Source organism: Oenanthe melanoleuca, chromosome 1A, assembly GCF_029582105.1.
Source record: "Oenanthe melanoleuca isolate GR-GAL-2019-014 chromosome 1A, OMel1.0, whole genome shotgun sequence".
NCBI classification, from domain to species: domain Eukaryota; kingdom Metazoa; phylum Chordata; class Aves; order Passeriformes; family Muscicapidae; genus Oenanthe; species Oenanthe melanoleuca.
The window spans coordinates 32,955,409-32,981,015 of NC_079334.1; the positions used below are offsets into that span (position 1 = coordinate 32,955,409).

The following is a 25,607-nucleotide window of genomic DNA, read 5'->3' on the forward strand; positions in this document are numbered from 1 at the left end:
GCATCACACATGTGAATTTAAGGATACAAAAGGAGACAGAAAGTTTATGCCTGTCATCCTTGCTAGCAGAACACTTAACCAGCCTTTGGACACTTCTGTTGAATTCACAGGCTTCATACCCACCTCTTCTAGAGGTTTGACTGAGTGTATCCATCTAGGCATCCAAACCTTTACTCCTTATAGTCCTATGCCACAAAGAACTCAAGGACTCAGAAGGACAAGACTGTGGGCTGTGGCTTCCTGCCTTCATCAGCTAGATCATTCTGTCAGAATGATTTATTTTCTCATATTGTGGACACAGCATTATTGGAATGTTTTTGAAAGTTAGAGAAAGAGAGTGGACTGAGGAAGCTGGCTTTAAAAAACATCAACAACTTATCTGTTGAAGCTAGTTACATTTCGTAAGTGTCAGATAAGGCAGAGAGCAAATTTAATCTAACATAAAATCCATATTATTAAAAAAAAAAAAAAAAGAATACCTTATTTTTATCTCCAAGAATAGTGTTTTCCAGAATGATGAGTGTTTCCTGCACGTTTACTTTAACTCTGTACTGGGTAATGATTCCATTTGGTTGTTGTGGCTTCCTCCAAATAATTTTTATATATGTGGCTTCCACTTCTGCTAGTTGTAAATCTGATACAGCACCAGGGACTAAATATTCAAAAAGATATTTGAGTTCATTAAACATTTGTGGTTATTACAAGGTTTTTCAGCACAGTATGCAGAGCACAATAGACAATCAAATTTCACATCCTTATCTTTTGAGCAGACCCTGTACAGTGTAGAGACTTACTTCACAAGTTTTCTTAGCAAACAAATTACAGTTCTAAAAAATGTACACTTTTTTAAACACATAAAATGTATATGAGTATGGTCAGAGATTAAGGTGATGTAAACCAGGGTAGTTCTGCTAAGGTCTACTTGATTGGAATCAAACTATTTTGCTTTTTTCTTATATGGAATCATAAGTATACTTGAAAATGAAAGGTTAGCTCTAAAATCATCAAAGCCATACTAGAATGAAGTAAAAGCTGGGGAAAAAAATAATATGATACAGCTTTTAAATTCCCTTTTACAAAAGGTTTATATATTTTTATTTAGGTTTAGATAATTTTATTTATATTATATATGGATTTATATTATATATTGTATATGGATTATATATGGATATCATTATAGATATAAAATATGTATATATAAAAATTATAGATAGAAATTTACCTTTTATATAATTTCTTCATTAAATATTCAGTCTTAATTATACTTTAATTTCCATAGGACCACCAGAGATAAAATACATTTATATTCAATTGAATGATATTCAGATTTGATGCAGAAATAATTTTTTTTTCCTAATACACTTCAATAAAAGACAATTTTGAAATTACTTGCATAGAGAGGATTTTTAGATTTGGCATTAAAATAAGACAATCTATGTTATGCTAAAAGAATCCCAAAGCCACCAAAATTCCCTTTGGCTTCTGACAGTGCATTTCAAGACAAGATGAAAATAACTGTACTGGGTCATCTCTGGAAATCGTCTCTGACAGCTGCCAAAAGCAGATCATTCAGGAAGGAGCACAATAAGTAATGATAGGTTTCCCTCCCAGAGTTACACCTTGACAACAAACACTGCCAGCAATCCCTGAGGCAGATTTTCTAAATTTGTATTGTGTGGCATAAACATAAGACAGAAATAACCATCTTGAAACTGCCTCTTTATTACAGGCCAATCTCAGTTTTTCCTCCTTGCATCCTCAAATGCTGACTAAGAATCTCACACAATCTCACACACATGTAGATAAAACTGCATTTCCATGCAGCCATGGGCTCTAGCCCGGTGAGTTGATTATTTGGGACCACAATCCCAGAGCACAGAACCGGGGGCTCAGAGGCAGCACCAAGCACTCGACTGTTCAGGGACAAGAACTCGGTGTTGGGCTTGCCCCAGAGCTGGGGAGGGTGGCTCCATCAGGGATGGAGATGGGGTCTTGGATGTGGGGGGAATGAGTCAAAGGAGAGCTTTGACAAGGAGCTGGGGGCTGAAGGAGCCAGCGGGAATCTGCACTGCTCTTTCTTTTCCTCTTGCTGCCATCTAACGAGGGAGAGGGGGCCCTGCAACTTAATTACTGCATCCAAAATTAACTACTTTCATTTAGAAAGAAATAGCAGATAAATGCACTGACAGAGGATGAACTCGACAAAAACAAATAAATGAATGACATAATAATATTCAGCTGATTTATTGTCTTTAGGTTTTTTTGTAATTTTTTTATCTCTTGTAGTGCTCTTATATCCATTCTCTCCTTTGCAAAGTACCTTAAAGGCTCTGAAGGGAAAACTGAAACCCTTCATCAAGTTCAATCCATTTGTTTTGCCTCTCTATGCCTGCTTACCGTCTGCAGGAGTGAAAACTGAAAGGTTGGTCTTTGGTCCCACCCCAGCACTTGTCTCAGCACCCACATACACGTCGTATGTTGTAAACGGCACGAGGTTACTAAACACAAACTTATGGTCTTTCGTACTGTTATCCAGAACATGACCTGGAATTAAAAACAAAGAGATTTTAGGTCTAAAGTACAGACTGTCCATGGGTACTTTCCAGTACGATGAACAAATGAAAGGACAAATATGTTTTGAGAAAAGCTAACTGGGCATCAACTTCAGTGGAATAATGCTGAATATATGGGGAATAAAACAACAAAACAACTAACCAACCAAACAAGCCACTTCAAGGAGGTGTGGGTCTTAAGAGGAAGAGATAAAAAAAAAAAGTTACTTTTCCCATGTGGTTCCATAAAAACTATATAATACAGCTTATGTCTTACTTAACTACAGACAGTTCTATAATTTCTGTATCCATACATGTCTGAGTTTAAAAAAAAATGGAAAAACATCATAACAGACTTAAAGAGTTGATTGCATACTGTATGAGAATGAAAATTCTCCAGAAATCTTTTAACAGAAAGAGAAAAAAGTAAAGGTAAGGTACAGAATGGTTTGGATATATAAGCACAGCAATTCAGCTGTGTATAACCTATCATCTCTGAAAGACTGAGGAGAAGTAAATTTTCTCCATTCTTAGGAATTTAACTTTATACTCTTCCTTGTGATGGATTGACTTTTCCCTTAAAATTAATCTACAAACCGTTAAAACATAGCATAGTTAAAAGGGATACATAACTCTGCTTTTGAATGTTCATTTTTGGTTGGCAGGCCCAAAAGAATGTGTAAGGAAATAATCACAGAAAAATCAAAAGAAATGATAACATCAACTCTGACTTACCAGATGGTCCATACAGCTCAACTCTGTAACTAAATTTCCCTGTTACAATGGTTGGTGGGTCCCACACTACTGAAAAAGACTTCGCTGTAATGTTGCTCTTGGCAAAATTCTGTGGTGGATCTTCTGGAACTTAAACAATATTGGAAAAAGTCTTTGAACATAAAATACTTTATATTAGGATGTACAAGAGCCCCACATCAGACAATTCATTTTAAACATAAACATGAAATATTGTGAAGGGAAACTGTAAAAACATATCATTACAATTATTTAATTTGTTTTAAAGTAATTCTCAGGAAAGGTATCAAGAGTGTTGATAATATGCAAATAATCTCTAAGAGACAAAGGTGAAAAATAAACTAGAAATTAGCCCTGAAATCAATAGAAGAGAAACTGACCAAAATTTTGTTAGCCCTAGACAATACAGCAAACTAAGGCTATTGAAATTCTATCAAAGCAATTCAACTGAACATTACTAGGAGGGAATCAAATTTCTTTTTATTGGAACAGTGCTATCTGTTTTGTATGTATGAAAGGGAACCAAGTAACATCAAACCATGTCAAGCAAAAGAATGATGTACTAGCAAACAGAAAGCCAGAATAACATTCCTCTGGAATGCCTTTCTGTGTGTAGCTCTATTAACAGTGTTCCCACTATCTAAGCCATTATAAAAATGCTTCTCATGGACAATTGTTTTCAATTCCAACTTCTCAGTACATTGCAAGTAATCAAAACTGAACTTCACTTGGAGCTTAAAGATTTTTTCACCACTGAACAACTTTCTGCAATAGGTGCAGATTGGCAACATAAGCACAGGAGTTTTCTTTATTATTGCTTATTTCTCTGCAAAGGCCAAGAAGCTTTAAGTGCATTTCTGTGTACACAAAACACATAATTTTAGACTATTATGCCTGACAGCTATCCACTTCATCTCTATTTTCAGTTCTTCTACCATTATTCTATTATTTGCAGTTCTTAAATTGTCCTCATTTTTCATACAATTTAAAGTCCTGAGCATAATTTTGGCATCTTTGACTCCTAACAATAAGTGAACTCTCACTCACTGTACATTATAAGATACATAAATATATATACGTTTTCAAATTATTCCATCAGGTAAAATTAAGAAGTCATGAAAATACAAAAGCATGATGCAGCTAAAGACAGACTGGAGCAGAAGTATCTTGCAGCAGAAAATGAAACTTATATTTTGAAGTTTTTCACATAAATCTGAGAATTTTATTGCCATTTTAAAGCCATATGTATTTAATGCACCTGATTCTGGTGTCCGGACGATTGCACTGTCAATGTAGCCTGCTTCAGTGGTAACTGCAGAGACTTCAAAGAGATAGGTGGTGTATGGCCTGAGGTTAGTTACAACAAAGCTGATTGGTTCACTCCAAACAGAGCTAATTTCACTTGGTGCCTCTGTACTTGGTGCCACTGTAGTCTGAGTAAGAACTGTGGATTTCCCAAAAGTAGTTGAAGGAGTGGTAGTACTCCACAAAAAAGATTCACTCTTATCCTATAAATACAAAGTGTGAAACACAATAAGGTGCGTCTATAACCAATAATTGTAAATACGTGTAGACAAAAAAAAAGGCAGATCATCTTTGAAAAAAATTCCCTAAATTGGTTTTCCTTTTTGTACTTCAGTTTCCAAATTTAAGCAAAACTGTGCTAGTGCATCCTGTTAGTGACAGTTACAGTTTCCTGCCTTATTCAAAATGATCTCAAATCTGACTGAACAGAAGCATCTCTCTAGGATTCATTTAATTATTCTCAGTTTCCATTTACAGCATTCAGCTCTCTTGAAAAAAAGTTCCCTAGTGAGGTCCTTTTGCATCTTATATATGTTGTATATGTGCATGTGCATGCACATGCATAACATACATATATTCTATATATATACATATACATATATACATGCATATATCATATATACATACACCATGGATAAAACCAGACAAGGAGTTTCTTAATCCACCATGTCAGGAGACAACTCTGAAAAATTGCTAGGCATTGTGGTGACCAATGCTTATGATTCAATAGGTGGCAGCCTGACTTCTTAGTGCTGAATTAAATCAGCCTGGTGTCAGGAACCTTTGCAATGCCAAAAATGATCCCCCAAATAAAAACTGAAACCAAATTTATGATAATTTATGTAATTTAAAACTTCACTTTTCATTAAAGCACTAAGAGTAAAAAATTGGAAAAAAACAAAAAAGATAGGAAAAAAAAGTTTGGTTACTTGACGTTTTGACATTTGAGTAATTGCAAAACTGTGATCAAAGTAATAAAGAAAAAGAGAAAAAAAATTATTCTTCAAGAAATTACAAAAGGATACAATGGTTGCAGGTCTGAGTTCAACAATAAAAATAATTCAGACTACAACAATATTATTGAAAATCACTCTGCTAATCATGTTTTGTTTTTATTTTGATATGAGAAGTATTTAAAAAATATTGAAATGTGATATGCAGAATAAAGCATACTTTTAAAATACAAAAAGAACCAAAAATCCTCCTTACGTTCTTGTTTTTTTCCAATTGAATAGTGTGCAAAACAAAAACAAAACAAAACAAAAAAAATAGAAATATGAAAAAACTGAATTTTTTTATTTAATGATTTTCTGTTAAAAAGATGCCAAACTTAGCCTTTCATAATATTTTTACTCTGATTAAACTGAACTTTTCAAGCAAAAGCATTCCATTTAAACTTCTCTGAAAGGTTTTTCTTTATCCATTTTATCCTGTCTTGGGACTATGTTTGTAAGGTTTTTTGAATTTTTTTGAAAAGCAAGCCTCCACATTTTTATGTCTCAAATTTTAAATGTAAAACTATATTCTGTAGGTTGAGTCTATTTCTAATTTAAAAGGTTCATAGCACTTACATTACACTCTGGTAACCTCCCAGACAGAAGGTCCTCTACTTTAACCAAGACATCTTTCACTACAATTCCACTTCTTGCATGTTTCACACTGATCTTGAAACTAGTTATCTTTCCATTTGGTTGCCGAGGGAGAAACCAGATCAGATTTACAGCTGAAGAATTTAAGGCTTCAACTGTGAGATTCACTACTTTACCTGGAGCTTGAAAACAAAACAAACAAAAGCAGTGAGATAAACTTTTCTTCTCAGCACTGAAAAATAGCAAATATTTTTTTTAAATACCATTTCTAGCTCCCAAATTCTGAAGCAAACACATAAAAATCATTCACAAACACATGTAAAGTAGCTGATACACAACCAGCTACTTTTAAATCTAGTTTAAGTGAGAAATATAATTATTTTGATCTCATAAAATGTATCTAGTAATTGATTTGGTCAACTTAAAAATATTCTCAGAATCAAGTCATCTACTATTGCAGAAGTAGAAAAAAATTGCCCTTTTTCCTTTCTGGTTAAGAGCATCTGATAACACTGTGTATTTAATTTCACTTTACCTGTGTTATCTTTTCTGCTGTACACAGATGTTTGGTAGCTTTAAGTAACTCAATTCAATTGGGATATTCACTATTGCTTCATAATGTTGCTCTTTGTGTCAATGACAATTTATGTGGACTCTTTTCAGAGCATCAGTATTAATCACAGCACAAAGGAATGAGATGCAGGACCTAAATCAGATTTTCAATGCTATTTTACATGCTGAACTCCCCTGTGAATGAGAGCCCTGTGGCCCTGTCTTACTGCTGCCTATACATAGCAGAGTCAGCAGCAAGTCCTGCAATAGCTGCCTTATTTCTAAGGAGGAAAGGCTTCTCACACTCCTTTTGAAAAGTAAGGCATTCCACAATTACAGACTTTCTACAGGTGAATCGAGACAGCTCCTCCAAATTTCATATTTAGTGCTTTCAGTCCTGCTAAATCTCTTCCAGATCTTTCACCTCATTTCCCCTCCTCCCAAACCACAATCTTTATATTTAAATAATTTGGTCTTCTGGTTAACTTTCTCACTTAAAATTTCCCACCTTTATGTTGATTAAGATGTTTGGCTTTCCTTAGCCATCAAATCAAGAATTAGAACAAAAAATAGTTGAGAAAGCAAAAATATAAATGTTATACCCATGACACAAAACTAGCCTAGACTTCGAAAAAACCTTCAAATTACATTTATAGTTAGGCATTTTAGGTTTAATAAAAATGTAGATAGAAATGCTTCCAAAAGTAAAAAGCTCATGTTCTCATATGGAGAAATGCCAGTGCTGTCCTCTCTCAAGCATGAGTAAGTAATAAAGCTCATAGAAATAACATTTTTTACCAGCAATAATGCACAAATAGTGAAGAATAATGATTTCACATATGTCCATATGGCAAGTTTACTATTTCTTCTTATATTGGGTTCAGAACTTATTGCTTTATTCGTGCAGAGTAATGATTTCTACCATTAAGATATCTCACTCTGCAGCTTGCACAGAAACAGAAAGCAGCCTAAAGACAGATGGACAGCCACTGCCTTGGCAGCACAAGTTCTGTATTCCACTGAGACTGATTCACAAGTGGACTGGTGTGAGCTTGTCAGCCAAGGCACAACTGCTCCTGAAGCATGAGCGAGATAACAAGCAATAAATCAGTAAAGATTGTGCAAACTCAGACAATGTATTTAAATCTTCAACTCAAATTTTCACTTCAGACTTTTTTTTACCTTCAGAATAAGTACATGAAAGTTTAACAAAACACATTCTGTGCTGAGCTGCTTCAAACCCATCACTAAACAAATACAGATTGACTGATCCTACAACAAAGTCTGTATCCCAGAACTGTTGCAGGCAACAGCAGATGGATGCACTTGACAGGTACTCTGCTCTGCTGTGACTTTGCTTTCTGGAAGCTGCCTACCTAGAAACTGGTATTGGAAAACTCTAAGAAAAACAGACTTTGTGTACAACAAACACCTGTATAGGCACACCCTAGATGCTGTTAGCAAATAGAACCTTTGTCACTGAGTGACAGAATAAGAATTAAGATTTTGTTCTAAATGCATTGGAATTTATTCAAGTATGAAATTTATCATGTAAATTTATTTGAACAAATTAGAGCAGCTTTAATCAAAATAATTAACAGCTTTATTAAATTTACCACTTTCTGCAGTCTGAAAAAGGAAAGGATCACTAAACACTCCAATACCAGCACTATTCTCAGCAGCAACCTACAGGAAAAAAAAGAAAGAATCCACATCAAAAAATCTACAGTATATACAGTTTTAGGGAATATGAAAATCCTAAGGATACACAGAGATACAGCTTTTAGCTTTTAAACTATAAATATACAAATGAACATGCCCTTTGTAGTTGTGTTGTATAATTTATTCTCAATGTTTAAACATAAAAAATAAAAGGGAGGAAGTATGTAACAACATAAGAAATTGAGAAAACCACATGTGAATATCCACACATCAAAAGAGGATCCCTATTTTATGAGTCCCTATTTTATGCAAAAATCAACAGCAAGAATAACATCAGTAAAACTCCTTTTTTCTTACCACAATACACTTAAACCAGACTCTGCATTCCTATTTTACTTACTATAACTTTAAAAGGGTAAAAAAGACAGCAAGATCCCTTTCATTTCTCTGTCTCCTGTAGGTTAGCAAGAGAAGGTCAACCTTCCTCTAAGCAGAAACCCAAGGAAAAGATGACTTTTCACAGAAAGGCACTAAGGGAACTGTAGATGCACTTTATGATGGAGATGCTTCAGCACTCACAATCATGGATGAGTCTTCCCACAGAAGAGCAACATATCAAGACTTTAGTAGAATTTATGGAGATAAACAAAACAACACCATTAGCTCTGCAACATAGGGTTTGGTAACAATTCAACTCAGTGATGGGCCATGGCATCCAGTACTTACAAAGAAAAAAGAAGGAAGACTAACTTCTTAATTTGAAAAGAAATAAAAGGGACAACAAAAGGTAAATTCTGGCAGTGAAGGTGAGACGTGTGGGGAAGAAGGAGCAAAGTGAAAAGCTCTCCTGCAAGATTATAGCTGGCAATGTCAGGCACCAAAGGTGTGGCCGTGGGGTTTAGGGAGCTGACAGTGCTGACTGTGGGGGAACACAGGGTGAGAAGAGCTAGGTGTGCAAAATGAAGTGTGGAGCACTGTACAAGTGATAGAGAGCCCACAGAGGGTAGCAAAGGCAAAGGAAAACAGAAGGCCTCAGAGAGAAAGGGAAACTTGTTCTAATCACTACCTGGCACTAAAGAGTGCATTTTTCAAAGACTGTAAAAATTTTTAAAAATGGAGAAAGCTACAATAGACAAACACAGTCAAGGAATATAAAGTAGCATCAAAGACTTAATCTAGGATGTCAAGAAGAAGCTGTGTCACTGGCTAGTTCCTTCCTAAGGCACACAAACACATGCACACCCACCTCATGACTACAGCCACCCCTACCTACTGATGCTTCACAGGGACAATGACTTGAACCATCCTCAGGATGAATTCTATGGTAATTGCAATAGCTGAGGAAATTGACTGGAGATCTTCAGGGGGTTCTAACAGTATTTAAATTACACTGTATAAATCTTAAGCTATGTCCTCATCTAAACATTGTTTTTATTTCCTCATCTTTAGGTAGTTATTGTAGAAAGAGCTCAGAAACAAAACTAGCATTAAGATAGACATGGAAATTCCTACCTCATATGTGCAGCTTCAGCATAAGTGAATGGAAAGAAGCAAATCAACACATAATTTCATTTAATTCTTGGTATTGAAAAGAGGAACCTCTACAAGGTTCTTATGAAAGAGTCAAGCAGGCAAATAACTGCTTGGCAAATACTGCCAAGAGAGTAGCAATTAATTTCTTCCACCTGAGGTCATCTATTGATGAAAAGTTCAGAGGTGGATCAGGAGTGTCTAATCTCAATGCAAACAAGTTCCATACATGGAAGACATGTTTTTTTGGGATGTGCCTGAGATGATTCAGTAATCTACATGTAATATGCAAAGCACACCAGTAATTTGAAAGATTAAATCTCAATGAAGATAAGAAAGGATTTAGATGTTTCCAAAAATTCTACCCTTAGCTTTTTATCTTTTATCACATAATGCCATATGTTAACATGAATATCAGTAGAAGAAGAAACATTTCACTGCAACTTTTAACTGGAACATTTTTAGTAGATTTTAAAAACACTATTCAAATAAACGCAACTAAAAAAATATCTTGCTAATATATTTAGTTATATGGCAGCAGTCAATAACATGGTCCCTCAGAAAACTCTACAGGAACCTACTATAAACTCACACAACTTACAATAAATCAGAATTCAAAGTACTGAGAGGCATTTGTAAAGCTTTTACCATAATTTCATAAGTTGTTCCAGGGTTAAGACTGGTAAGAAGAACTTCCAAACTATCTGGCTTTGTTGTGACCTGTGTATAAGCTGTTTGCATCCAGGGGCAGACTTCTTTATATTTAACAACATAGGAGAGAATTCTCCCATTTGGATAGAGTGGTGTGTTCCATGACAGCAGAATCCCAGCAGAGCCCACTCTTTCACCTGCAAGGAACATGGGTGGCCCAGGATCTAAAGAAAAAAATTTTTAAAAATTATATATATGCATACATACAACATACACACACACACAAACACACACATGTAAAATAAATTTTAATTAAGGTTCATGAGAGTGGAGACACATTCACAGATTCTACAGAGAAATTAAATCATCTGCCACCATAATCTCATAAAACTACTGAAAACTGATGTACTTCTGAATATTATTTTTTTTTTTTTTCTGGCTAGAGTCCTATTAGAAATTGTTAGGTTAATTTTGGAGCACCAGAAACATTCTTCTATAAGAATGCAAAAAATTTATTACTCAAGATCTTTGTTAAGAAAACAGAGTTTAATGCAAATTTGACATCTGACATATTCTAGCACTCAATTAAAGTGCACTCTATAAAAAACACATCTGCTTTGGCTACATTTTTTTGGAAATAGCTCTAAACATTTTTTTATGTACCAAAATAGATATAAATCAGAATCTGGATATTATTACATGATGCAATAGCAAATTTTTCAAAAGCTTGAAAATTCTTAAGCTCTCATAGAACAGATCCAGTGTATTTTAAATGGTTAGAGAAGATGAAAAATTTTAATGACTTTTCAAAATATAATTATAAGTTTATAATGTCTTGGACATTACTGCGCACATAATAAACATAAGAAAGCATAGTTTAAAAAATTAACAAAATTTCATCAGTCATTTTTCACTCACTTGTTACATTTGTTGTCACAGTTCTACTTGCAGGTGAACTATAGACTGAAGAAGAAACTGCAGAAACTGTAACATTGTATGTTGTTCCAGGGATAGTATTGGAAAAATCTGCCTAAAATAGGACATGGATTTATTTAAGTCTTTTACGAAGAATCACAAAAATGAACCCCGTCCCCTCAAAAACAAAACAAAACAAGCAAACAGGAAAAAATCCTATAAAACAAAGCATAAAAAAACCCCAGAAAATTTTGAGCAATTCATTACTAAAAGTAGCTGCTTACCTCTGTTAACTGCAGTATTTTGCTGTCAACTACACTTCATAAGTTGTGAACAACATTCAATATTAAAGAACAACAAAATTAACTATTAATTTTATCCCAGAGTCCCCTATCGATGTATCTATAGAGGTTTTTCTGTATTACCAAATTATTCTGTATTATCAAAGTAAATATGAAGCATTATAAAACTTCTTTTTGAAAGAATGAACAAAAAAACAACCTGAAGAACAAGGTTTTGACCCTTATACTAACCCATCCTTTTCATTAAAAATAATTATTAACTTTTTTACCAAGAAATTGTCTGAAATACCTGTATTTTTGCAGTTCCAACGAAAAACAAAAGCCAAACATCCAGAACAACCATTATTTCTGTTAATATATGTCCCAGACAGCAGAATCAAAAAGTGCTCCTATATCTTTTTGATGGCTTAGCAGTGAAATGTTGCCTGCATTAATGATTTAAGCAGAGATCTTCCTGGCAAGTACACAATTAATGAGTCTGTACTACTCAATAGCTCTGCCCTTCCCTTGATAAACTATTCATGAATCCTTGGATGACGGTCTGCGTCCTTCTAGTAGCTTTATAAAGCAGTAAGTTCACTACCTGTTGTTAGGCAGCAAACTGTGGATGCTGAAATTTGCTCTCATCCCACCAATTTTTCATTAATACTTAAATATTCATATATGCATTAAATGACTAAGGAGGAAAGCTTGAGTTCCTCATCAGCACAGTGCATAAGGAAAAGCTGGCCCTGCAAGTCCTGTAATAAAAGCACTTACTTGATACTCTCTAAGTCTAAGATCTAGGATAACAACAGAAGCATGATCAGGAACAAGATCCACATGAAATCTGTCTACAAGTCCATAGGGTAGTCTCCAATACAGTGAAAAATAATATGATGAAACATTGAAGAATTTAAGACCTTCTGGCTTTGCAGGTTCTGAAAGAGAATTGTGGAATAAATGGCATTAACTTAAATAACTCCATTTAAAAGATGTTAGTAGTTACAACTGAATAGAGAAGCATCCAAGAAGAGTTTTGTTGCTATACAAAGGATTAGTCTTATTATGGCAGTATGTGATCCTACAGTTGCTACATTTCCTCTGGGATTTGGCTGATGGCCTCCCAACCATGCTGGGATGCCTATTCACAGAGAGCAAGCTCAAGTGTCTCTGCTGTGTTCAGTCAATAAAATCTCTGCACAGTCCTGGGGTTTCTGCTGTCTCAACCTTAAAGTTAGCACTACTGCTGACATAACTACTGCTACAGTTGAAATTCAAGATAAATCTAGTGTTTGTTCTGCTGTAAGCCATAAGATTGGTAACTCTTTTATACATTTCATGTATTTGGAATCCCAGTAATTCCATTAACTCTAGTCATTAAGATCCCAAAATATGGGTAGTCTACTCCTTTTATTAAAGCCAAATTTCCACCTGCTCATGACACAACATCTTATTTTCTTCTGCTTTTAAGTGTACCTTTAAATGTGTATTATTCACTCTAAGCCTAATAATGAATCAGGTTCCAAATTCTTCAGTAGGTCACTAAAATGTTATCATTCATTCACCTGTAATGTGTAATTCATTCACCTGTACAATCTCTAGCCATGTTCATCTGTTTTCTTTCTACTTTGGAACATATATACAACTACCAACTGTCCCCATGCTCATCTCTCAGAGCAAGCCCAGTCAGTGATGCTCTTAGTCTCATTTCAGTTTCACCCTTGCACTCAGTCCTCTGTCTGCCTTTGTAACATGGTCCTTCTGAATTCAGACTAAATCTTATAGTAGTTTATACATTAGCATCATAGTGTGCAGTCTGAATAATGTATAGTTCAACTCTGAAAGATTTCCACCCATTCTTATTTGCTGGAAATCTGATAAGATTGTATATCTTTGATTAACTCTTTACGTACACTATGCAAAGTTGCAGAATTGCTTCAGATTACTCCAGTTCTGCCAGCAAATAATCTGAATATTAATATATCCAAATATTAATTTTAGATTTTACATTCCATCTGTATTTGTCTCATATGAATGATTTTAAACTCATGTTTAATTTTGACACTAACAAATAAAAAAAATTAATAATATATGTGGAGGTATGCAAATTTAACTGAGAGCATAGGTTCTTCCTTTTAGTATACTCTTACAGATTTTGAGTCCTACTGCTCTCATTGGTCCTATTATTTGCATGGATCTTAACTTCTACTGAAGCTGGATTTTATGTTTATAGAGATACAGACACATAATTAATTTCTGAGGGTAGTTTGCAATCTAAATCCTTAATTCTACACTTTTCTGAACCTGTTCGACTTCACTCACTGTAAAAAAAAAAAACCAAAAACAAACCACTGAAATAATTGTAAGGTAAAATTCAGCTTGTGTGCAACTTTCTGCAGGATAAGATCTGAAATACTAAAAACGGTGAAAAGAAATGCAACACAGCTAAAGACATTATGTTTCTGACAGGTATTTATTTATTACAGGGTTTAAGTAATATACACCCACAATGAAAGCAAACTATTACATGTAAGATCTCTTGAAATTTCGAGGTTATTCTACAAAGTGAGATGTACCCAGATAAATATGCACTGTTAGGGGCAGCTACCATTCACTGGCAGAGGAAGCAGGAAACCATACAGACCTGTTACAAATTCAAGGAAAGCAGAAGCTCCTTCAGTATTTCCTTTTAGTCTTTTCAGTGTGAAATTATAAGTGCCCCCAGCAGTCAGCTCTGTAACACTGAAGTCAGTCACTGTTCCTGGAATTGTGAACCTTTTAATAAAGGTATTGTTTGATAAAGATGCTTTGTGAGAAGTGAAGTTAGTCTTGGTTGGGTTCCACTTCACTATTGCAGAGGAGGTATTTACCATTTTTAATGTCAGACCACATATCCCAGCAGGTTCTACGGCAAAAATTATTGAGATTAATAAAGAAAAAAAATAATCCCTAGTACTTGAAATATAAGAAAATAGCAGCTTTTAAAAATAAGTGGTTTTTACTTAAATAAATGTTTTGAGACTTCAAAACATCATGAAATATGTATACAAATTTTAGAACTCTTTGTACAGATATACAGACAGCAGTACTATTATGTTGCACAGGGTAAATAAAACCTGAGGCTGTACCTTCTGTGCACATTATGAAATATATGGAAGAAAATTTCAGTTTTATCAGGTCGTCTCTAAGAACAGTATTATTGCTCACTGGTAAAACTTGTAAGCAGAAGTAGAGTTTTAGTCACGCTAAAGTTTTTTAAAACACATTATATTCCACATAATTTTAGAAAACTGTTAATCTGCTCACTTAGGGACACAGTAAATAGCACAGCCACAGTAATTATCCTTTTTTTTTTCTTTTTAAATAGTATTTTCTATTATATTAAGATTCCTAAAATCACAAATAATTCACTAATAGCACCTCCATTAATCTGTGCAGCACAGCTGCTTGAGAACAAAAATTGTTTCTGTTCTTCCTAAAAGTGAATCTCTCACATAATTGCTTTATCTTCCTTGAAGCTTTATGAAAAACACCAATTAATTAATATGCTTATTACTCAGCATGAAAAAAGTCCTATGGGTTTGACATTAAAATTATAGAGTAAACTGTCTATAATTCAGGCACACTCAGGGCCCATCCACAATTCTCTTGAAAATATTTACCTGACAAAACAAAGCATCTTCAGGAACATGATAATGAATATTCTGCTGCACATTTCATCCACAAGAATCTGCAGGGCTTGCTCTGGCTTTTTTTTTCAGAGATTCACTTATCTTTTAATAAGTAAGTGCTCTTTATCTGTTTATCTGTTTTGGCAGTCCAGAATTCAATATAAATCTTCTTTTTCAAATTCACACTGCAAATACTTTTCCCTCTTTCTTATGTTGTATCACAGGAACATTGGAAAATGCATGTTTGCTCAGAGACAGAAAATGAGTGCAGGATACTGGCTTCTCGACCTTGTTAAGCACTCTGAAGCACAATTCTTCTCACTGTCTTAAACATTCTGTGTCCTTGCACAGGAGCAATAATCCAATCTGAGACCATGGGCTTGCAAGAATTTAGAAGATATAGAAACAATTGTAAACAAAATGCTAGCTAATTATTAAAGTGTAGGAAGCTATTCTGGCAAGATCTTTCTTTGTTAGAGCTGGAAGCTTTTTTCAAAGAGCTATTTTCAGCCATGTCTAGACTCCACAACCTCAAACGAGTGAGTTATGTACAAGGCTCCTATTTAAACAACTATCACAAGAAGAAGCACAATTTTCCTCCCAAAGCTGAAGTTTCATTTTGAACTCTATGACCTTTTTGAGTTACTTACAAACAATTATTTAAATGTCTCTGAACATTTACTGGCTCTCAAAAAGACAATTTATAAAATATTTCCTTACTTGTGATGACTTTTTTCTGCACAGCCACAGAGGAATCCAAGCCTTTAATTGTCCTTAACTGAAAAATGTATTCTGTCCCAGGGGTCAGATTTTTCACTACAGCTCTGCTGTCATAAATAGTTCTGGTAAGCAGCTTTTCATTATTCATCAGACAATATGAAAGCTATCAAAGCAAAATAATTCCTTATATTAGATTATTTAAGTTCATAAATGTAATGCTCAGAGATAGCAACTACCTGTCAGTCTAGAAATATTTAAAATATTTTCCACATTTTAAATACAAAGAGAATCAAGGAGCTTTATATTATGTTCCACCAATGTGGAACTCCATCATTCCTTAATAACCCAGTAGTGAAAGCAATTACTTTAATATTTAAAAGTAGATGGAGGAAGCAAAGTGAAGTTGAGGCTTACAGGTTTTTCCTCTTGGAGGGAGGATAATAAAATTTACTCTGACTGTTCAGTCTCACAGCTATATTAATAAACTGTACAGTTAAGTAACTCTGTACCTTTCTGGCAAAAAAAAACAAACAAACAAAAAAAAAAAAAACACAAAAAAAAACCCAAACAAACAACAAAAAAAAACCCAAAACCAAACCAAAACAAAAAAACCTCAAATGAAATAAAAAAAAAGCAAAACATAGCAAAACAAAGAAAAAATCTAAGCAACACCTAAAACCATTCAACCAAAAAAAGCCACCTGCGCACTGAGCTGAGATTCTGAAAAGACTCCTGAGGAATCAGTCACTCAACTCTGCTCACTGCTATAGCTTGAAAATTCAACTATTAAGCGCCACTTCAGAGAATAAAAGGGCTGGAGATACCAAGACATTGAAATCTGGGCACTTAAATCCTAGAGGCTGTGGGGATTCCTTCTGACCTTCCAGATAATTCTAAGGTGACAAAAAAAATTCCTGCACCAGTACTTTCTGTGGGCACAGAAAAGTGTCCCTGCAGACTGGCTCCTATCTGCACTAGTGAGAGGCAAGATGCAGACTGTGCCTGCCCTGCAGAGGAGGGCACTGGAGAAGCACCTCCAACAAGCACACATTTCTCAGGCAAGGCTCTCAATGCTGAGACCAGGTAAGGTTGCAGCTGCCTACACAGTGAGTCCTGTCCTGCCCCTAGTAATTTCCTCCAGCAGAAGGGGGGTGTTGTACACATGGCAGTGACCTGAAAGCACTGGGGTTAGCTGCTATTCATCTGGGGAGGAATGATCCATTCCCCTCTGTCTATTTTACCAGCACAGTGCCTGTTTATACAAACAAAATCTTGGAAACTGTCATTGCCTTATTAGAATTACAGCGCTGCAAGATGCTAGAAGCAAAGCTATAGATTAAAGATTTACATCTAGTATAGAGAAGTTAGGAAAGTACCTTTTGTGCACTCTTCACTTTGCAAACTACAATATATTGCATAGAAAGTTGGTGAGCAGGGATGTTTAATTTTAAATGATTAGTAAAACGATCCCTTTTATGCAGGTGCACCTTACTGAGCAACCAGACTACGAAAGACTTTCTCATTAAAGATTTAAAGATAAGCTCATTTATACAGACAAAGCACTGTCTAATGTGGCTGCTTGCTCTATGAGATGCTGAACAATAATACTGTGACATAAAGATCAATATTACAGATGACAATTATTTTCCACAGGGTGGCAAAAATATCATTGTTACATTCAAAAGTGCATCTAAACTGCTTCAAAACCTGAACAAGATAATTAAATTTAATTTTAAAATTTGTGTATGTGCTCCAGGCTGCACCAGCAAATAGTCTGAGAGGTTAACTGGCTGCTTTTATTCATTGAGATCAATGAAGTTCTACACTAATGAAGAGAGAAGAAATGTCAAGGAACTATCCTATGGATATTAAGATTTTAGTTTTTGGTATATATATAATTGAAGCCATTGGAGAGCAGAAGAAAAAAGAATTGGGCACTGTAATATTGGGGTAAAAACCATGTAGATCATTAAAACAAAGTACTTTGTCTCATGGTAGTGCTGTGTACCAAAGAATATCCCATTCAAGTAAGTTAACTGTGAAAGATTGTACCTAGAAAAATCCATATTGATTCAAGTGACTTGCTAAAACAGCAGTATGTCAGGTTTTGTTGACCACATGTCAATACAGTGGCTACAAAATGCTAAGGATAATACAAGACAGACTGCAAAATCCAGGATACAAAAGAGAGACTGGCTGCATGTCATAGTGAAACATGATCCATGCTATTTAGATGCTATTGTGGATCATTTTGGACAGAGAACTGACATAATGAATGATGAGAAATTGAAAAAATTGAAGCTTATAAAATCACAAAAGGCATGGGTATGGTGAACAGGGAAGTACTAGGTATTTCTAATACATCAAGAACCTAAAGAATAAGAGTTTTAAAATCAAGAACTGCATTTTTTTTAAACAGAACATAATAAAATTTTGAAGTATAAATAACAAAAAGAAATCTCAAATAGCCCCTGTTTTTCTTTATATATATCCAATTTCCTTCAGAAAATTCCTAAACTATTTACTGCCCAAGGCTGTAAGGGTATGGCAGGTATACAAGGTTTCCAGTTTTGTCTAATAAATTGCTATGTTTAAAAAAAAAAAAAAACAACCCTACAGTTATTCTGTAACTTTCTAAATAAAACATTTACATTTTTCTGTAAGGAAGGTACTTTTTGTTTTTCAATTCAGTTAAATCAATTTACATTACAAATTTGAAAAGCTAAGAAAAAAAATATTACAAGTACATTCAACCTTTGACCTGTGATCTTTTCTTTATCTCACATTAGTTGAAAAATAAGTTTTTGAGAGCTATTAAAAGTATAATTTAAAATTTAAAAAAAAAAAATTGTGTAATTGGAAGTACATAATTAGCTGACCTTTTTCAATAGCAGTATTTCCTTCCAAAGCTTATATCGGCTATAAAAAATAATTTATTACTGGGTTTGCAGCACATACAGGATGATAATTTAATTGAGAAATTAGAAAAAATATTTGCATTGGTTTCTTGCTATTCTCATCTCACCTGAAACATATCAAATCCTCCTCTTGGGAGTTTCCAAGAAAAATAGACTGTCTTTTCTTCTTGTCCAAACACTTGTAAATCTGATGGTGGATCAGGATCTGAGGATGTAAAATTTAGATTTAAAATAATCTATATTTATTTTAAGGAAATTGATATCTACAGAACACATAGCTTTAATTCATTATTTTTTAGTTCCATCTGGAAAGAGATTTCATTTTGTACTTAAAAAGAACTTCAAATAAATGAAAATCACCTCTAATATTAGAAACAGAATCAGAAATAAAGTCAACCTTTATCAATTTTTATGGAAAATTTTTATCATCCTAACACTACTGCTGATTCAGTACTGTCAAAATCCCACTTAAGGCAGAGGAAATTTTGCATTTAAAAAGCTTTAATATACTTAGTCACTTTCAAGATGTTTAGATTGAAAAGAAAAACTTAAAAGCATCCATTTAGTCATTGTTAAGATGTATGGATTTAATAAAGACTAACTTTTCTTAGAAAACACCTTAAAAGACAAAAATCTTAATTAGCTGAAACAATGGAAAGTCATTAATAATCTGAACCTACAGGTGCTAATCTTGAGGACAGTAGGGTGACTTCTTTTTAATCCATTGGTTGTGACAATATTGATTAAGAAATCAGTGCCTGGAAGAAGGTGCTCAAATTTGTGGGTTCTACAAAGATTAAAAGAAGAGATTATGTCCTTTAGGATTCTAAAAAATAATGCATGTTCATATGTTAATTCTTTATAGTTTTATGGATATTATTTATACATGATATGTGCATACATGTTTATATCAAAAAATATTTCAGTACTATAAAATCTTAAATAGGGTGTATTACACTGTGGTTCACAGCAAGTTCCAGTACTAGGAAGTTTAAAAGTATTGAATTAAATATCCAAAGTGGCACACTGGTTCTACTGGTGCTCACTCCAATGCAGTAATTTGTTTGCTCTTCTTTGCATAAACATATATGAGAATTGAGATTTGATTAAAAAAATGCAGTTCTTAAAATACATGGGCATAGTAATGCATATCAACTAAAACATCAAATACATATAACATATAAATAATAGCACAGGCTACTTATTTTAAATATCAGCTGCTTTGAGTTCATGTTAGTTATTTTTAGGATGTAATTATCATACCTCACACCAGAAGGTAAAATTTTCTTCTCATTGAAGACCTTACTGTTTATTGAAAGAACATATCCATCAAACATACTTTGGGCTGGTGGCCAGGTAACTGTTATTGATTCAGAGTCTCTGCTAGAGTTCAGATATTTGACTGCACTTGGTACTGTGTGACAAGAAAACAAAATGCATTGATTCAAAAATACATTTTAAACACATTTCTTTATGACAGGCCTCTCATCATCAGAATGCAATAAAAACTCCACATAATTGATGTCATGTTCTTCTTTATCTCAAGGACATACAAACTACTACCACTGCAGAAATATGGACAGTGACTTTGGTTATCCAGGAAATCCAGAGCCAAGCTGTTCATTGCTCTGCAATGCTGCTTAGCACGGTTCTGACATCACTGATCTGGAGTTCCTGAAAAATAGAAAATTTCTCAAGAAAAGAAATGTCAATATAAGAGGTAAAACACTGTGCAGACACCTAAGTCCCGACTAGGACAGTACCTTTTATTTAAAAGTGGCCAAAAGGACGTGTCTGCAGAAAAAGCAAGAATTGCACAGAGGGATAATTCCTTTCAGTAGTCCCCTGGACTGCAGTTTGCAGCCCAAGGATGTCATGAACCAAATGTGATTTCTATTTCTATGCAGTAAATCTCAGCAGATTATTCTTTTATGAATGTCTTTGGTCTCCATTTGAACCTATGATCACAATCATAAGGCAAAATACCTGATGGCAAGAAATTCTGCAATTTATCTACAAATTTAATAAACAATCATCTGCTTTTGCTTCATTTCTACTTTCTATTTTCTAATTTCAAGTCCTTAGTTCTTGAAAAGGAAGTGTCAGAGAACCATGATTTACTTTCTCCACTATTGCCTCTCTGTGATTTGTTCTCTCACAAATGATTTTACAGTGTTCTTGTATCAGTTTTAACTCAGTGGTCCCTTAAATGCAAGGCATTACATATCTGTGATTACATATGCTGAACCTCTTCAATCACATCTTCTGTGCTTGATGTTTTCACATTAGTGACCTTTTAGAGGAAACTATAATGTGCCAGATCTAATAGCCTGAGAGACCCTGTCAACCAGATAAAAGTACTAGAATAGAGGAGAGCTACACTACTGAGACTCAAATGTAACCTAAAGTAAAACTAAATGTAGTAGAGCCCAAAATTACTTGTGACGTAAGGAGAGGCCAATGAGAAAACATGATAAAACTATTTTAGTTTTGAACATTTAATTGTGTCCAAAGTCATAGCTGAAGAGAAAAATTAAAGCATTATAGAGAAGTATAATTTAAAAAATTGCTTTCTCTAATATTGGTAGCCAGACACTATGCAAGTATCAGCTACAGTAGAGCTGCTTGAATCAACATGAAGTTAATATTGGTGTCTTGTACACAGGAGCTATACTGAGGGTCCTAATGGTCCCTTGCAGTCAAGGAGTAAGAAAGATAATGATGAAAGAGAATAAGGAGAACATTACAAAGATGGCTGCTTTGAGACAAAAATAAAATTTAAGAAGAAAACAAGAGATATGGATGGAGTAAAACAAACACTGAATTTGACAACATTGTGGTCTTACCTGTCTCTATTTCTTTTGTCACAAAAATACTGTCTCTGAAACCTTCCTTCTCTGTTCGAATTGCAAACCTGTACAGCTTACCAGGGCTAAGGTTGGAAAATGTTGCTGTTTCTTGCTTGACCTTCTGGACCTAGAAAAGCAAGCACAGCTTTCACAGAAATGCTTACAAAATTAATTTATCGTATATAAACCGCACGTCCAACTATTTTAATGGGAAATAAAGCTTTTCACTCAGCTTCTGGCTACTTAATGGAAGACTGAACATATCTGCAGTGTGTATGCAGAGGTGCTGCCCTTCACAGCATACCTTGAAAGCACTTGGACAATTAGCACAGGTAACCTCGTACTGCTCGAAATCCCCATCAGCGCGGTCCCAGGTGACCTGTATTGAAGTGTCGGTGATGTCACCCTCTCGTACATTCAGGGGAGCTGCCAGACCTGCAGGTGAGCATCAAACACCTCTCTGTTCAACCCCAGCCATTGCTCCATCCAACACTTCTCATACAGCAAAATTGCTTGTGTTTTGAATCTTAAAATTGCATGAGGTTGAAATTATATTTTTACCCTGAGGACAGAGCTGGCACTTCTAGGTGGGAAAGTTCTCTAGGATGAAGTTTATCCCTCCAATAGCACCACCACAGTGGTCAGAATGCACCTAAATTTTGCCAAAAGGCTCAGCAAAACTGTGTATATCACTCTAGACAAATACACTTTATCCATTACTAGTATAGTCTTGTTAGGTACAATTCAGATGACATTACAGGAGAATTTCCACTATTCTCTATATTTCCTTCATCTCCATCACAGCCATTTCTGTCTGGAATATATCAAAATTTACACTTTTTCTAAGGAAAAACTATATACGTGTGAGGTGTCAGGATTTTTGTGTCTTCCAAATTTCTGAGGATCCAGAAGAGTCAGAACAAGACAAGGTTTTGTAAGGCAGCTTTTTACTCAATTTAGGAAATGTTGTCAGAAGATTGATTAAACCCCAAGTTTTCATTAAAACTATATTTTAAGATATATCAGCTTTCAAGGCCTGTTTCATTTGGTGACAATTTTTTCTGTCTTGCCTTCATTTTCCTTTCTCCATTGCTTCTATAGAACCTATCTTAACTTTTCCTGTTATAACATTTCTATTCTGATAGAAACAGAGCAGAAAAAGCATTTCAAAGGAAAATTATAAAACAGGAAAAGAAAAATTCATGGAAATATAAATATAATAAAAATTAGGAAATTAAAAACAGAATTTCAGCAGGAATTTCTAAACATTTTTAAAGTTTCTATTAAAATTCTGGTTTTAAAGGCCTTGTGAGAAGGTGTCCTGTCCATTGCAATTCTTTTAATGTCTTTGTAAATGAATTTAGTACTTTGGAGAACCTGAACACTTTTATTATTCACTTAAAGGTGCACCAGCAGGAATAAGCTTAATAATTTCAAGGAACAAAAGTAACCCCATTAATACTTATCTATTTCTTTAAAAAAAGTGGTCAAAATGTATCTTGTCTACCACAAGGACAATAATTTAATACAGCCTAAATTCCTGAAATGCTTGGAAGACATTTTATACACAATATAAAAAACACAATTCAGCAAATTTAGAAATTATAAGGGATTCTTATAGTATTGTTTGAAAACCAACTATTGTTAGTACAACTGGAAATTGTTTACATAAATATAGCAAGATGATTTTTAATAGCATGTCTTGTCTATTCCACTGAAAAAAAAATAAAGCTTAAAAGGTTCAAAAATCAAGATTTTATATTGTGCAATTTTATAAGAACTTAAAATACTTACACGTTTTTACACCATTTATATGATAAAAAGAGCTCAGCATTTTTCCACTTTTTGTGGAGACATAGAAATCATATTCCCTTCCTGCAGTAAGGTTTTCAATTGTTATTTTACCATCACTTTTTAAAATGAATGTTGCTTTAGGTCCTTCTTTAGTTGTAACAAATATACCATCGAATACTCCGGTATCAGGCATGCGAACAAATAGTACCACAGCATTGCTGTAGAGCACATAAGGAACTACAATTTGAACAGGCTTGGGCTCTAGAAGAAAAAAAAGTTTCCATATGTTAAACTAGTTGAAAATAAATGAAGTGAAAACCACATAATGCATCTAAAGCAACCGCCCTGAGAGATACTCATGCCGGGTGCAATTTAACAGCTACCATAGCATGTCATTGCTCAGAAAAAATGAACAACCTGATATTTTAACTATATATTACTGGAATTTCCTTCTCAAACAAACTGCACCACGGCAGGATAACTGGAAAAATATACAGAAATGTAGATGTGTACAGGGAGATAACCATGGAGAATAAGATGCATTTGATTGATCCAACATTGACGTGTTTAGTTTTCTTCCCTTACAGATGGCTCTGACAGCTGTGAAATATCCCATCTAGAATTTTGTCATCTGTGTCATGAATGAGGTATTAAATTTAATCCTATATAAAAAATTCTGGAATAGACTTAAGACTGTTACCCTCCAAAATACTGTAATCATTTAGAAAGAAATGACAATGCAGCATTTCATAAGTCTATAATCTGACAGCTGTAGACTTTATATATTACATGTATAAGTGAATCCTGCCCACTCCTTTCACATACACCAAAAATTTATACTGCACCAAAAACGTTTCAACATTTTGGTAAATAAACTAGGACCCTTCAATTAAGGGGTCCTTCCCTATAGATGCTTCAAAAAAATGCAAAGCTTTTCTTTTCATCTATTATTACTTCTTTCCTAGCAGCCTCTCACTAATGGTAGAGCAACATTTTCTCACAGTTCTCAGTACAACTAGTGTATCTCCAAAAATCAATAATAATTTTCAACCATTCCAATATTTTCCTATTTCAATGCAAATCAATGATTCACACAGCTTCTTCTGCCAGTGGGAACAGTATTTCCAGCTGTGGTCCCCATCACAGCTGTCACTAGTACCAAGATGATTTCCAAGGCTGCACTGTTTTTGCTGTTAACAATGAGAATTGGATCTCTACATTTCATATTTAAGTTTTGATCCTTTGCTATTTAGCAAATTGACTTGATCTACAAAATTCATTGGGTGATAGCAACCTAATAAATAGCAATAGTGAAACTGATGTATGTATTATAATCTGTAGCTTCCACCATAAATAAAGTCTTACTTAAAGTGCATTGAATGGTCTTCAGTTTGCTCATAGTTCCATTTTTCACACTTGCCACTGCTATTTCATAAGCCATTCCAGGAGTTAGGTCATCAATCTTTAATTCTTCTTTATTGCTTAATAAAAACTTTTTCGTTTCACCTATGCCTGCATTAGGTTTCACTTGAATGTAGGACTCCTGACACTCTTGTGGCAGCTTCCAGTGAAGGATTACACTCTCTTCTTTTACATCCTCTGGGTGAATACAAACAGCTGTAGGTGGACTGACAGCTTGATCAAAGAAAAAGATGTCAGTATAAATCCATACATCAAACTTACTATCACTTTACAATCACTTTCCAATAATGTCTCTTGGTTTTTTTCTTCTTCAAAAATGTCACCTATTAGATTCATTTAATTATTTCTTAAAACAATTTGCAGGCAGCTACCTGTTACAGGCAGATTCTATTTTCTGTTTTCTCATACCAAATAAGGACTCATTTTGCAAGCAAATTCTG

General features: G+C 34.3%; 1 protein-coding gene across 1 annotated transcript in view; it reads right to left on the reverse strand.

The window, feature by feature from the left end:
• Window positions 1-25,607, reverse strand: part of PTPRQ (protein tyrosine phosphatase receptor type Q) — a 122,120-nt gene that overhangs the window by 86,514 nt on the left and 9,999 nt on the right. The window contains exons 9-26 of the mRNA XM_056515959.1: window positions 25,111-25,380; window positions 23,746-24,006; window positions 22,256-22,386; window positions 21,949-22,078; window positions 20,366-20,516; window positions 19,783-19,889; window positions 19,210-19,307; window positions 16,185-16,347; window positions 14,438-14,698; window positions 12,571-12,731; window positions 11,513-11,624; window positions 10,592-10,818; window positions 8,368-8,437; window positions 6,182-6,381; window positions 4,564-4,813; window positions 3,288-3,416; window positions 2,398-2,544; window positions 480-652 (exon numbers count right to left, since the gene is read on the reverse strand). Of these exons, the coding sequence (XP_056371934.1) occupies window positions 480-652; window positions 2,398-2,544; window positions 3,288-3,416; window positions 4,564-4,813; window positions 6,182-6,381; window positions 8,368-8,437; window positions 10,592-10,818; window positions 11,513-11,624; window positions 12,571-12,731; window positions 14,438-14,698; window positions 16,185-16,347; window positions 19,210-19,307; window positions 19,783-19,889; window positions 20,366-20,516; window positions 21,949-22,078; window positions 22,256-22,386; window positions 23,746-24,006; window positions 25,111-25,380 (3,041 nt within the window). The remainder of the gene's footprint in view (window positions 1-479; window positions 653-2,397; window positions 2,545-3,287; window positions 3,417-4,563; window positions 4,814-6,181; window positions 6,382-8,367; window positions 8,438-10,591; window positions 10,819-11,512; window positions 11,625-12,570; window positions 12,732-14,437; window positions 14,699-16,184; window positions 16,348-19,209; window positions 19,308-19,782; window positions 19,890-20,365; window positions 20,517-21,948; window positions 22,079-22,255; window positions 22,387-23,745; window positions 24,007-25,110; window positions 25,381-25,607) is intronic.